The 15,757-nt window shown below is 43.0% G+C and overlaps 1 protein-coding gene across 5 annotated transcripts in view; it reads left to right on the top strand.

The window, feature by feature from the left end:
• Positions 1-15,757, top strand: part of LOC145343177 (EGF-like repeat and discoidin I-like domain-containing protein 3) — a 239,480-nt gene that overhangs the window by 177,932 nt on the left and 45,791 nt on the right. For all 5 annotated transcript variants that reach the window (XM_080189170.1, XM_080189171.1, XM_080189172.1 and 2 more), the window contains 2 exons: positions 7,541-7,685; positions 15,532-15,716. In XM_080189170.1, coding sequence (XP_080045296.1) covers positions 7,541-7,685; positions 15,532-15,716 — 330 coding nt within the window. The remainder of the gene's footprint in view (positions 1-7,540; positions 7,686-15,531; positions 15,717-15,757) is intronic.

A 15,757-nucleotide genomic window follows, 5' to 3' on the forward strand; every position in this document is an offset into this window, starting at 1 on the left:
TTTGCTGTCCGAGGCCTTGTCACAGCATCTCACCACCTACCCCATCACATAAAATTGCCGCAAGGTCGGCAGGTAGGAACATGGAGAAATCCCAGCCCTGCAGTTTCACACCCCCACCCCCACCTCACCTAAAAACCTGCCAGAAGGGTAGAAGATTCTGACCTTGAAGTACAAAAACAAGGAAGGTATGATAAACCTTTATAAAACACTGGTTCATCCTCATTTAGAGTATTGTGTCCAATTCTAGGCAACGCACTTCTGGAAGGATGTGAGGTCTGTAGTATGACAATTAAGGATTTCAGTCTACTTTTACAGCTATAAAACACTGGGCAGGTTGGCCTGGGTAGAGATCATTTTTGAAATGGATTCTTACAAAGATGACAAGGAAAATGGGGGAAAGGGGAGGGCTCATCAATCATTGGCAGTCTATTCACTCCTTCCAAGATGTCAACCCATCTTTTTATCCTCTCCACCTGCCCTGCAGACCCCACACCCAACCTCCTAACACCTTAAGCTCTCCAATATCTCCCCTCCCTGGAGATAAAGCCTGGTAAAGCCTGGGACTTACCTGTCTCTGAAGACCATGATCTTCCTCCCTGGGTCTGCCTATTGTCCCGGCAGCATCCACGACTGAATTCTGATGCTACTGGGGCTGCTGAGGTACTGGCCAATCACAGTGGAGAGCAGCTCCTCAGGTGGGACTTCCTGTTCTCTGAAAAGGAGAACTCCGACCCTTAGTTTGTTGAGCCCATCACTAACATGTTATCATGGTGGAGTAAGCTTTTTAAACGTCGCTCCATTCAGGATTAACTTTCCCTCCCCCTCCATTCCCCCCTCTCCACCATGAAATCTAGCCCATTCTGACATATTTTTGTAACTCCTTAAGTCAATTTTGAGGAGGTTTGAGCTCCAGGTCACAGCCGTTCACCAGGTCAGAGTCATGGCGGATCTAAAGAGTGTCCAGGGCTCTGGAAATGTTTGAATGCCCATGTGATAGGTATGAAGACGAGTTTATGTTATCGTGCAGGAAGATCAAGAGTCAGAGAGCAAAGAAAATAGCACATTGAAGAAGAGTAAGATATAATTCCAGTACCCACAATAGAAATTAAAGTCAGATACTTACAATTTGCTTTTATCTTTGAAACAACGGCAGCCATGTCTATTATCTCAAAAGGAGAATACAATAAGTCTTTAATTCACATTCCCTTATTCTAAACTGTAGAGAGTGGTTAGTGCTGCTGCTTCATAGCTCCAGGGAGCTGGGTTCGATTCCCGGCATGGGTCACTGTCTGTGTGAAGTTTGCACATTCTCCTCATCTCTGCGTGGGATTCCTCTGGGCGCTCCGGTTTCCTCCCACAGTCCAAAGATTTGCAGCTTAGGTTGATTGGCCATACTAAAATTGCCCCTTAGTGTCCTGAGATGCGTAGGTTCGAAGGATTAGCAGGTAATGTGTAGGGATGTGGCGGTAGGGCCTGGGTGGGATTATAGTCAGAGCAGACTCGATGGGCCAAATGGTCTCTTTCTGCACTGTAGGGTTTCTATGATAAACAAACTACTTATTCTAATAAGAATATTCCAGTGTTAGGTGAAGTTAGTATCAGAGTGGAATATGATGATATATCCTATTATTTGCCACTGGTAGTGATGGAAGGGAACAAAGTCTCGCTGATGGGAAGGACTGGCCTAAGGACATATGCATAAATGGGGCCTGGCTATTTACAGTAAGGATCAGTAAGAGTATGTATGTGTGTCACCAAGGAAGTGGCAAGAAAGCACAGAGTGGTCTTTGAGCAAGGATGACAAATAATGAAACAAGGCTGAAGTCAAGATAAAAGACAATGCGTAGGTAGGCTAAGCATGTGCCTTTTGCGCAGGTACAACACATCTAGTTGCCACTCAATTAAATGCAACAACGTACATCATAACTGAAACTGTCTGCTCAACTGCTTTCCTGTCCTTGCAAACATCACTCTGCCACACTTCTGCTGACAGTAAAACCTGACAAGTTAGTTGAAATCAAACAGACTGCACCTCCCTTACCACTCCACTTGTTCAATCCACTTACCATCTCAGTGCCCCATCTAGAGCAATCTTCCAGAGCATGACCTATCAGTCCATATCCTTTGGATCAAGGAATGTGAAGCATGGGAAGTCACCAACAAGATTCTTGTGACAAACCACATCTATAGGGTGGCAGAGTTTGAACTGTCATGGCAGATAGATTCAGGACAGACCAGAACTCTGTGCAACCAACCTCCACTGCTGGGTCTTAGTAAGACGTGGAGACCCTGGAGAGAGTGCAGAGGAGGTTTACCAGGATGCTGCCTGGTATGGAAGAACTGGGCTATGAGGAAAGATCTAATAGAGGTATATAAGATTATGAAGGGTATAGATAAAGTAAACAGTGGTAAGCTTTTTCCTAGATTGGAAACGCACATTACGAGGGGCCACAGGCTTAGGGTAAGGGGGGTGAAGTATAATTCGGATGTTAGAGGGATGTTTTTCACACAGAGGGTAGTGGGGGTATGGAATGCTCTGCCAAGCAAGGTGGTGGAGGCAGGCACGCTGGAGTTGTTTAAGAGTTACTTAGATAGGCACATGAGCGGGATGGAGATGGAGGGATATAGGAGACTGTTTTAAATAAGGTTCAGGAGCTTGGGATGCCCCTGGAAATCAATTGATTCCTATGGACCTTCCAACGTATTTTCTGGCTCACTTGTTTTACTTTTGAGCTTCTGGGGATTCCCTTGAATGTTTGTATAAGGATGTGCATGGTATTGATGTTTTTCTCTTTTAATCCACAGGTGCTTCGGTCCGCCTTGTTGTCCAACAAGGGGCATACACGCGATGGGTCATACAAGGGCTGCTCTTGGTTGTTTCGAGAGTAGCCTAGTACTTCACATCGTTAGTGTACGCTTAAACTGGACCAGATGCTGGGCAACACGACAGCTCAGTGACTATCACTGTTTGCTGTGCAGACACATGGATTTGGGCCAGTGTCTGTGGGAGTTTTTGCATTCTCCCTGTGCTTGTGTGGGTTTTCTCCGGGTGCTCTGGTTTCCTCCCACACCCCAAAGATGTGCTGTTAGGCTGATTGGTGTTACAAATTGTCCCTAAATTAGTCTTCCCTCAATGTGGAATGCCATAAGCATAGACAAGGGTCATGGGTGGAGGGGGGACTCATAATGTGAAAATGGCGGCATGGGCTTGTTGGGCCGAAGGGCCTGTTTCCCGTGCTGTGTTGTTCTTTGTTCTTTAGTACAAACCCCTTAGGCACTAGTGGAAATTTCCACCGATGCTGCATGTTACCAAGGAATGTCCCTTTTACCAACTAAGTGACAGATACTGGGGAAATGAGGAGGCCATTGCTTGGCTTTAGATTTTGACATTCACTAAAATATAAAATAACATGTACTGATAGAAATAGTGAGTAAAGAGCAAAATAGATTAGAAAGAACAGGAGCAATTAGGAAAGCAAAGATCAAGGAATGGGTCACACCCATGGTGGTAGTTCAAGTAGCAGACTGGTCATTTGGATTTGTGATGTTTTTGAGCATATGATAAATCAGGTGAGTGAGAAGGCTCTGAGGGTGGCACGGTAGCACAGAGGTTAGCACTGCTGCTTCACAGCTCCAGGGACCTGGGTTTGATTCCTAGCTCAGGTCACAGTGTGGAGTTTGCACATTCTCCTCATATCTGCATGGGTTTCCTCCGGGTACTCTGGTTTCCTCCCACAGTCCAAAGATGTGAGGGTTAAGTTGATTGGCCATGCTAAAAAAATGCCCCTTAGTGTCCTGAGATGCGTAGGCTAGAGGGATTAGTGGGTAAAATATGTAGGGACATGGGGGTTGGGCCTGGGTGGGATTATGTTTGGTGCAGACTCGATGGGCCGAAGGGCCTCTTTCTGCACTGTAGAGCTCTAAGAACATAAGAACATAAGTAATAGGAGCAGGAGTAGGCCATCTAGCCCCTCGAGCCTGCCCCGCCATTCAATAAGATCATAGCTGATCTGTCGTGTCTCAGTTCCACATTCCCGCCCTCTCCCCATAACCCTTAATCCCCTTGCCTATCAAAAACCCATCAACCCGCGTCTTAAAAATATTTAGCGAGGCAGCCTCCACCACTTCAACGGGCAGAGAATTCCAGAGATTCTATGATAAGGATACTGCCTACCAGTGAAGATTTGTTTTCTAATATGCCAATGGAAAGGTGTTAAGTAAGATAGATCTGCCAAATACATATTTGCAATTAAAATTAACTGCAAAATGCAAGGAATTGCTTACCATTCACATTTCTCTAACAATCTCTCTGTAAACCTTGGTGGAATAAAATCTATGTAAATGGACTGAAAGACCCAGCCAGAATTTGAAAGAAGCCAGATGGTTTAATTAAGAGTACATCGGTAGGGTGAAGAAATAAATTGTTCCTTTCATTACTTCTTGTCAAATGTTATATTTTTGTTAAACACATAATGGTGTTAAGGAAAGTTTTATATATGTAAATTACTATGGCGATATCAGCCAGTTATGTTTTGTTTGTGATTATAGTAGAAACAGTGGGCAGCACAGTGGCAAGTGAGCAGCACATTGGCACAGGAGTTAGCACTGCTGCTTCGAGCGCCAGGGACCCGGGTTCGATTCTCGACTTCGGTCTCTCTGACTGTGTGGAGTTTGTACGTTCTTCCCGTGTCTGCGTGGGTTTCCTCCGGGTGCTCCGGTTTCCTCCCACAGTCCAAAGACGTGTGGGTTAGGTTGATTGGTCATGCTAAATTGACCCAATTTTCAGGGAGATTGGCAGGGTAAATGTGTGGTGTTAGGGTGGGATTGTTGTTGGTGCAGGCTCGATGGACCAAATGGCCTCCTTCTCTACTGTAGGGGTTCTATGTATAAGAAACCACCTCATAAATTTTCAGCTATTGTTCTTATTAGCTGAATCATATTTTATTCCGTACATGTACCATTTTACATTTTAATGTGCACTTTTTTTAAATGGGGAGGGATTGTAGTATATTGTACAATATGCACTTTGTTATAATGATCTCTCTACTGCCCTCTCTGTTGGGAAGATGCAAATAAGGTTAGTTCGTGCTGTGAGTCCACAGGTTAATCTTTTCTCAGTGCAATACACAGGAAAGCCTTGTGAGAGGATGTGGAAAAACTTTACGGGAACAGTTCGAGGATGAGAGACTTCAGTTAGGATTACAATGGTGGATTGGAAAAACTGAGATTGTTCTCCTTAGAAAAGATAAGGTTGATGGGAGACTCAATTGTAATGTTCAAAATCATGAGGGATCTGGATATAGTTTGTCGAGTGAATTCAAATTGTAGATCTAACTGCGTCATTGAAAAGAGAATTGGATACGTGCCTGAAGAGAACATATTTGCTGGGCTAAGGAGAAAGGACAGTGGCTGGTAGAGTAGCACCTGCAGAACTTGGGCAAAACTGGTTGAATGGCCCTTCAATGCCAGTCAATGCTCATTTGAGCAAGAAATGGCAGTGAGTCTGTCAGGGTTGGCATGAAGCCTCGCCGGATAACAGGTGCCACAAGCACTCACCCTCTGGAAAATTCAGGCCAATAATAGTTCAGTTTGTCCTGTAAAGAGCAATGACCACCATCAGCATCATTTTAAATAAAAGCCTAACAAAGAATTATTCACCCTTTGATTCTGTTCAGTTTTATAGCATTTTGAGTAAGCAGCCCACATGGGAAAACCTGCCTGAGGGAACTGCTGACACTGGCAGTATGAGGGAGCTGAATTAATAACCCCAAATTTGAGCAGGGCATCTTGTAACATGTCCTATTAGTTAGACAGTTTCCCTCACCCTTGAGTTCAACCAAGATTTTGCGCTAAAATTTGCCAAAAATGTGAGGTCATCGGGTTATCTAGGACTTCAGCGAATGGTGCCAGTTCTTTAACCAATGAGTTTTAAGGATTAAGAAAGAAAGCGGAATGAATGAGTTGGAAAGGGAGGGATTAGAGTTCAACAAAGCAATGACAGAGTAATAACAAAGAGAAGGAAAAGAAGATTGGATTTATATTAAGAGAATACAACAAAGGAAAAATAAGAAGATTTAACAATGTTAAATTTTAAGAATCTCTAGGGATTTATTACCCATAGACGAGCTCACAGTTTCAGTTGCTCCCTTCCTGAACCATAAAGTTGAAAGCAGGCACGTAATTCCATCATTAAAAAATACTACTTTTATGTACAAACCCTAATTTTCTGTGGGGAGTTTAATTGGCAGTTAATGCTAAGTGCAACAATTTCCTAAAGATGGGGGGAGGGGACAGCAAGCTGCTGTTTTTGCAAGGCCTGCATGGCAAATGGTTCAAATTGTCCAGAAACTTGTGGGTGCTTGGCAGTTCACACCAAATCACTTCCTCACCACAAGTTGCTGGCCAATTGGCATTTCAGTAACAAGGTGCACAAGAGTCGCCATTATTTTGACACAAAATCTAGCCATTTGTCACGTTGTGGGAACTTGCAGTGCCCTAGTTGACTGTGTTACACACAATTCCAACATTACAACATCGACAAGACTTAAAAAGTACTTTATTAGTATAAGGCGATTTGGGACATCTGGGGCAGGATTTTCCGGCTGTGCTCACTCCAAAACCGGAAAATCCCACCCAGGGTCAACAGATGTTTGCAATGTCCACCCCCCTCACCCGCTACAATTCCCGTGGCGAACGGGAGGGGAAAATCTCGAGGCTTTGAAAGACACTGGCCTGAATGCCACCATTTTACCCGCCACGGAATCGGAGCAGGTGAGGATCTGACAATAGAAATCTCCGTTCATCTCAGGTGAGAATCTCCAGTCTCACCCGGGCGAGACCATTAAAATCCTGCCCACTAAATCAATGCAAGTCTTTCTTTCGCATTTGCTTGCTGTAATTTTGATGGCTAGATTTTTGCTGCACCTTGCATATAGAAACAAAATTGGGCTTTCTATCCTCCAATTTCCACTATCTATCATCGGGTTCTCTTCATCATGGTGCAATGAACACGATCCACTTTACAAATAATTCTGCATTTTCCAGAAGGTTTTGCTGCTGGTAATAACTCTTTCATTAGTTTTCTAACATCGTATATATATCAAAGCAGACAACCGTCTAAGAAGTATATGAGAAAAAGTGATTGCACTCTGACATTTGTTTCTTGCTATTGATTTAAGCAGTGAATGTTCCCCTATAATTTGGTTTGTTTCATTAGCCTGCTCCACTTTGATTTTGAAATGGATCTTCCAATACACTTGCAGATATGTTCAGGCGTAAATAAATAATCCTTTAAAGCTAGCCTGGAAGCCGGCCCTTTAATTGAGATGCTGCCTTGTTTCATTATGTTTAAGGATTTGTAATGGCATCTGCTGTTTCACTGATGCACTTAATTATTGTACGGGATAATCTGCTCCAGCGTGAAGCTTTTGTGCAAACAATCTGATTGTTGGAGTGGGCAAAAGTTCTGTCATATCAATGAATCAGCCGGGTAACTGAGACACGTTGTGCTGTCTTGCTAAAATCCATTCAAATTCTGCAGGTTTTCCGTGGAAATGTCGATAACAACACTCCACATGCAAATTCATTTAATCCTCCTATAGAGGCCCAGTACATACGCCTGTATCCCCAGGTCTGTCGGAGACACTGTACATTGAGGATGGAGCTGCTTGGCTGTGAAATGTCAGGTAATTTTCACTTAACACTGTGTTGTTGGATATGCCTATTTTAAAGGGTTGCTGCGAAAAAGCATTAATTTTGTTGATTAAACTATGAATTATATATTAGTTTTCCAGGAGTGGGTTTGTTCCACTTGGTGTAATTCCTATCAAAATTCCAGTGGCAGCAGCTGAGATTAATCACCGGGTTATGAATCTTAATCACACAAGCAGTCATTCACAGGTTCAAGTGGAGTTTTATGGAATCAAGGCCCACATTTGTTGGTCTACTGGCAGAGAGACCACACAGATGAAAAGCCTTCCGCTATTATTACAGGTTAAAAATTGGCATGGTATTAAATGTGTATGCGGAACCTTGCAGACTTAAATAAATGTATTTACAGAAACCGATCATCATGGAAACTTGCTCGTTCTCCCATTTCAAACCACACCTTTGAGTGGCATGACAAGGTGCAACATTAATGCAAGTCTTGTCTTTTCCTTTCAAGAATGTGTCTGTCTGGGTTGACTCTTTTTTTCCTGTCTGACCTGGCTTCCCATCCTTACTGAGGGATTTGAGTGGCTTTTGTACACTGGCCTCTCTACCCCCTCTCCTTTGCTATCCCTGTAAAGAATAGTTACAATGAGCAATGTAGCTATCATTAAACATCTGCTTATTATATCCATAGTCTAATTGTATTTACAATGGCTTCTTGCTCTGAGATTGTGCTGATTTGGCAAATGAAAGTGGAAGCTTTTTTTAAGCGTTTGAATTAAGGTACAAGCTGAGCTTCTCTTGATTTATTTCTAATACATTCAATTCCTTGGCACTTTTAATAAAAAATCTATTTTGCTGATTAGACATTTAAAACAAAATATTGACTATTAATATCAATTTCACATCTTTCAATTTAACATTCATAAAGAAAAGAGTGGATATAATTTCCACTCTCTCGCAGTGATATAAACTGCTGCATTAATCACAATGCTGAATATTAATTTACAGATTGCTCCAATTTTTGAGGAATCTCACTGCACAGAAGATGGTCATCTCACCTTTCCCCTGCAAATTTTTCTTTTTCATTTCTGAAATCAATTTACTTCTGAAAATTAAAGTAAGATGTGTCGTGACTGGAATTTTAATCCTCATCCTTTCTTCTGATGTGCATTCCCTTATTGATTGACCAATTGTGCCCTCTCCATCCTGCTTTTCCTCATTGACTAGGTCAACTGTTTCCTTCCGACCTGTTGTCCATCACTGACTGACCTGATTGTCCTTCCTTCTGTCTAGTGCTCCCACAATGCTTGACTGATTGTCCCTCCTATTGACCCACCCTCTCTCTCACTGACTGATTGTCCCTCCTATTGACCCCCCTTTCTCTCACTGACTGATTGTCCCTCCTATTGACCCCCCTTTCTCTCACTGACTGATTGTCCCTCCTATTGACCCCCCTTTCTCTCACTGACTGATTGTCCCTCCTATTGACCCACCCTCTCTCTCACTGACTGATTGTCCCTCCTATTGACCCCCCTCTCTCTCTGTGACTGATTGTCCCTCCTATTGACCCCCCTCTCTCTCACTGACTGATTGTCCCTCCTATTGACCCACCCTCTCTCTCACTGACTGATTGTCCCTCCTATTGACCCCCCTCTCTCTCACTGACTGATTGTCCCTCCTATTGACCCACCCTCTCTCTGTGACTGATTGTCCCTCCTATTGACCCACCCTCTCTCTCACTGACTGATTGTCCCTCCTATTGACCCCCCTCTCTCTCACTGACTGATTGTCCCTCCTATTGACCCACCCTCTCTCTCACTGACTGATTGTCCCTCCTATTGACCCACCCTCTCTCTCACTGACTGATTGTCCCTCCTATTGACCCCCCTCTCTCTCTGTGACTGATTGTCCCTCCTATTGACCCACCCTCTCTCTCACTGACTGATTGTCCCTCCTATTGACCCCCCTCTCTCTCACTGACTGATTGTCCCTCCTATTGACCCACCCTCTCTCTGTGACTGATTGTCCCTCCTATTGACCCACCCTCTCTCTCAGTGACTGACTGATTGTCCCTCCCATTGACCCACCCTCTCTCTCAGTGACTGACTGATTGTCCCTCCCATTGACCCACCCTCTCTCTCACTGACTGACTGATTGTCCCTCCTATTGACTCACCCTCTCTCTGTGACTGACTGACTGATTTGTCTCTCCTATTGACCCACCCTCTCTCTCACTGACTGACTGATCGTCCTTCCCATTGACCCACCCTCTCTCTGTGACTGATCATCCCTCCTATTGACCCACCCTCTCTCTCAGTGACTGACTGATTGTCCCTCCCATTGACCCACCCTCTCTCTCAGTTATTGACTGATTGTCCCTCTTATTGACCCACCCTCTCTCTCACTGACTGACTGATTGTCCCTCCTATTGACTCACCCTCTCTCTGTGACTGACTGACTGATTTGTCTCTCCTATTGACCCACCCTCTCTCTCACTGACTGACTGATCGTCCTTCCCATTGACCCACCCTCTCTCTGTGACTGATCATCCCTCCTATTGACCCACCCTCTCTCTCAGTGACTGACTGATTGTCCCTCCCATTGACCCACCCTCTCTCTCAGTTATTGACTGATTGTCCCTCTTATTGACCCACCCTCTCTCTCACTGACTGACTGATTGTCCCTCCTATTGACTCACCCTCTCTCTGTGACTGACTGACTGATTTGTCTCTCCTATTGACCCACCCTCTCTCTCACTGACTGACTGATTGTCCTTCCCATTGACCCACCCTCTCTCTGTGACTGATCATCCCTCCTATTGACCCCCCTCTCTCTCACTGACTGACTGATTGTCCTTCCTATTGACCCACCCTCTCTCTCAGTGACTGATCGTCCCTCCTATTGATCCATCCTCTCTCTCACTGACTGACTGATTGTGCCTCTCTGATCCACCCTCTCTCACTCTCTGACCTTCTCCCATCACTGAAGTTGCAAGGTCATAACTTGCTTAATGCACACAAACGGACATGTGAAGAAACAGCATCGCTATGTTGGTAAATCTCATTTTTCTGCTTCAGCTAATGGGATAAATGGACCGCTATGGAGAGAAATTCCAATATCCTCAAAAATTTTTTGGGGCACAGGGAACAAACATTGTTATCTCCCCATCAGGACCCCATCGCCTGACCACCAACAACTTAGTTTTGCTTCCTTTTCTGGAAGGATATGACAGCCCCTGGTGTCTTGCAAACATCTAATTTTTCACCTGTAATCCCTTTCAGCAGTTGACAAACTTGCAAGGTCCAAAAGATATTCAGTACTCAAATCTACGACTCTTCACTTTAGAGGTGATTGGAGAATATTCAGTCACTGTGATGATCAACATCTGCATAAATGTATTTTGTTACAAAGGTAGAGACACTAGCTACTGTGCTGTCCTCTTGCTCCCAGAGATTTTGAAACCAAGTTTGGCTGTTATCTACTGCTTTGGAAGTTTAACTTTGGCCTTCTAGACTGTGAGTTAATATACTGTCCTGCATTCAAGTAACTTGTAAGGATTTTGTGTCAATGTCTTAATTATTTCCTTGGCTCTTTAAGCATCTTTGAATGTGGAAATAAGTTATGCTCCTTGAAGTGTTGCCTTGCTCAGTACAAAACTGTACCTTTCCCCATACCTTCAGTATGAGACAGCTTTAGAAAATGGGTTGATATTTGGCAGATATTAGGATTTTTGGACCAATTTTGCACAAAAATGATTTGGAAAGAAGTTACATTTAAACATTAGAGCTTTAAATTAAAACAAGTTTAAAACAAAATATAGAGTTGAAAAGTGGTCAGAATGCTAATGAGTTAAGCATTCAAATTATTTCCCAACAGATGAAGCAATTTGTTCACTGCTGCCAGTAATGAGTAAGCACCTTGTCTATTACGTTTACAAGTCATTGATCCTAAATGCACAGGAAGGATTATCAGCCACAGGGTATTCCCCTTTGTTATGAACACAGATGTAAATTAGTGGGAAAATCATTCTGAAACTCAGATCACATAAACCAAAAGCCACAATGGCAAGCTTCTGCCACACTCAGAAGCTCTTAAAATAGAGGGAAGTAAGTAGATGTATTTTTAAATCAATCAAGGATGATCCACTGATGGAGGAAGTGTGAGGTCTACATTAATTTGTATAAACACACAAAGTCAAGTACTAATTGAAGTTAGTAATTGGTCAGAACTGTTGGTCTGTGAATGACTGAAAGCATAAACAGATTAATGTTTGTTTCTCACCATGTTGCCGCAAAGTGTAAACTAGTCACCTTTCAGAAAGAGCAGTGTGTGATGATGGATGTTGTCTTTGTTAATAATTTGGGGAATATGGTGGTATTCTGGCTGTCTGTGTATACAATATGAATTAAACTGGGGTGAGGTAACAGAGACAACTTGTCTATAAGAGCTAAAAGAAAAAGGATAAAGGTGCAAAGTTCATGCATTTGTAATGAGAGGCTATGGTGAGGTTAGATTTACAAGTAAATGGGTTGGGTTTAAAATTTGTATTATGAGAAGGGAAGCATTCAAGAATAGAAGCTGGGGATAAATTTAACCTTTCCCATGAAGAGCAGGAGTTAATTTAGCTGGGGGAAGGCAGTAATTATTAAATGGATAATAATATAAAATATGGCCAGAGCACAATATGAATATGCCTACCTCTGGTTTCATGACAGGCAGTCTTAATGCTGAGACTATTTAAATGAGGTTCTGTTCCTCAGATTTTAGCAGCCAAATCTGTCCTCCCTATGTTGTCCACCTCTGCAATCTCTCTCACCTGCGACCTCTCCTGCCCAAAAGAGATTTGACAATTAAGGCTTATATTGCCTGGAGTTTAGAAGAATGAGAAGAGATGAAATTGAGGTGTATAAAGTGATAAGGGGGTTGGCAAAATAGATGTGGCGAGGATGTTTCCTTTTGTAGGGCAATCTAGAACAAGAGATCATAGTTTTAGGATAAGGGGTGGCAGATTTAAAACAGATATGAAGAGAAATTCCTTCTCTCAAAGAATTCTGAGTCTGTGGCATTCACTACCCCAGAACATGGTGGATGCTGGGACATTGAGTAAATTTAAGGAAGAGGTGGACAGATTTTTAATCCGTAACGATTTGAAGGGCTATGTTGATTGACAAGATAGTGGAGCTGAGGTCAAGATGAAATTGTAATAAATGGCAAAGAGGCTGGAGGGACTAAATTGCTAACTCATACTTCCAGTTCTTGTGTCCTTATGCTTCTCCCAAGATCTCTCCCCCACCATTTCTCTCAGCTGTGCTTGCTCCCTTCCCCCAATAAACCTCCCTTCTTCCTCAGGAACTTCAGGCCTCTCTCCCTGCTTGATCATTGCCTCCTTCCTGGCTGCTGTCCCTCTGAGCCTCCCTCTCCCAATCCCTGATTTCTAACTGCAGGGGGAAGTCTGCAATGCTTCTCTGCTTTCAGCATTTCCAGACTTTCTGAGTGCAGGCGTTTGTCTCCACTCTCTCCATGCCATCCTGCAAATATCGGTGCCAGTTCATTCCATTCCCTCTTATTTCATTTCTCACAACTAGATACAAGGCACTGTGAATCATCTCAGAAATATGGGCCTTATACATGGAAGCAATTAACATCACTGAATCTAAGAAAGTGTCTCGAGCAGTCCCATTGTACGCACATTTGTACTCTTATATCCAAGGGTGCAAAATATACAACAGGACAGCACAAATAAAGGTCAAGCATATGTATTGCTACTTTAAATAGATGAGTATAAAGCAAGGTTTCTACAATATCATTACAGTAAAATATGATATATGCACATTTGACAGCACTTTGCAATGTATCATAATGGAAACATTTGCCACATAATTGGTATTCCCAATGGAGGTCTCTTTCACATTTCAGGGAAATTGCAAAGAGCAATTAAATGGATTAGTTTCTCAACCTAAGTGAATGTAGGACAGCTAATAGGAATGTGCACATTTATGAGGATTTTCAGTGAAGCTATTTTTGTTACTGCATTTGAACAAAATATTTCAGTTTCAATAATTTGATGAATGAGCATATTCTGAGTTGCCAGAGTTACAAAGAATCTGTCATGGGGATGTGAATTCAGCAGAAAATGGCAGAAAACTGTACAGCCCCAAAAATACCGAAATGGGACCAGGTTCAGGGACATCTCTCAGGAGTCTTGCATTTTTAAAGAGGAAAACTCTGAAGCAGAGAAGTTGTGAACTTGTTTTGTGGGATTCGGTGTATCTTGCTCCCACTGATCCCACAAGGACAAAAATGTAGCTTCCCTTTTCCTGTTCTGAGGCTGAGTCTCTTCACATTCACTTCATCCCCGTAGGATAATTGCAACAGCTTCCTTGCTCAGGCCAGAGAAAACATTGCAGCCTGCACTCAACGAAACCACCAGATCCCATCATAGAATCACTGAAGCAGACCATTTGGCCTATCATGTCTGTGCTAGCTCTCTGAAATGTCAACTCAGTTAGTCCCACTCCTCTACCCTTTCCATGTAGCCCTGTATTTTTTTCTCTTCAGCTGCTGATCCCATTTTCTGTCACTGAATGTTACTAAACTCTTCAAAGCCTAATAGGGGCCTAGATTTTCAGTCCCAAGATGGGTGTTCACAGCTGGAAAATTTCTGACCTAACTCAAAAAAGGGCCCCGAATGGTGGGGCCTTTATATCAGGGGGTAGGCAGGAGGTGATACCATCCCAGGATGCAGATTGGAAGCAGTGACAGGACATGTCATGTTCCAAGCTGGGCTGGTTATAAGGCCTGCCTTGGTTCTCTTGAATTTTGTTCCAGTTGTTTTCTTAAATATGAGGTCTTCACACCTCACACCCCTTCACCTTCCACCCACTTTGTGTCCAGAAGTGTCAACCTATGCCCACCCATGCCTCCACTCACTCTAAATGGTCTGTCATTCCCTAGATGCCAACTCATGATCCCTCATCTACCCCTTATATCACCTATGCCAACTTTGTGCCAACTCATTCCAACCCACGCACCCCATTCACGCTATATCCCTTCATGGTCCCATGTCAACTCAGTGCCAACTTAAAATCCCCATCCACCTTATGTCTCCTTATTACACCTACGCCAACTTACTTAATCTATATGGCCAGACCACAAGAGCCTTGATAAGATTTTTAAAAAGAGTTCTAAATATCTGTTGCAGATTTAAGAAAAAACATTCTCATTCATGAAAGCTCATTTAGTACATATTAATCCCCTCAAGTACGTAGTCCCTTATGAAAGCAAACATTTGTATTCATCAGGGTAGTGGGTAGCTAGGTTGAATTTCAAATTTGCATTGAGGCATAGGACCTCCACTGGGATGATAGCATTGTGGATGCAACAATTCTGCCTCGATTCGGAAAGAGCAATGTGGTAGAACAACCGCCACCATCTCCCCCCCACCCCCCACCAGCCCCTGCCCCCCACCGCCCCATGCCTAATCATTAGCTAATAACTATTGTTGGATGCATATTCCTGTGAATGACAGGCAAAGACGGATTAGATTTGGGTGTAATTCCTACAATGATTGAAAAGTTTGCAGTCACTGACTATCTAAGCCAAAAATAGTACAGTTTGGAAAGATTCTAGAGAACAATCAGCACCATTAGAACAGTAGCCCAGTCAGAGGCCAATGCCTTAACATTAGGAGGATAGAACAGTGAAAAGAGTAATGGGGAAGAAAAGCAGTCAGAAGATTTAGGATTGTTTTAAATTATCAGACATCATTATGATCATTTGAATTTAAGTGTATGTTTAGTGTCACTGAAATTTTGTATTCATGAATGTCAAGTACGATGAGCTTGATTTGTTCTATTTTAAAATTGTTCTATTCTTTTAGGCTGTTCAGAGCCTCTGGGGATGAAGTCAGGACATATCCAGGATTATCAGATTACTGCTTCCAACATCTTTAGGACCCTAAATATGGATATGTTTACATGGGAGCCCTGTAAAGCCCGTCTGGATAAACAAGGGAAGATAAATGCTTGGACATCAGGACGAAGCGATCAGTCGCAGTGGCTGCAGGTATTTATCCTACCTTGAAACTCTGGAATTTTTGTTATTGT

The sequence above is a fragment of the Carcharhinus amblyrhynchos genome, chromosome 5, assembly GCF_965287045.1.
Source record: "Carcharhinus amblyrhynchos chromosome 5, sCarAmb.v2.hapA, whole genome shotgun sequence".
In the NCBI taxonomy this organism is placed as follows: Eukaryota; Metazoa; Chordata; class Chondrichthyes; order Carcharhiniformes; family Carcharhinidae; genus Carcharhinus; species Carcharhinus amblyrhynchos.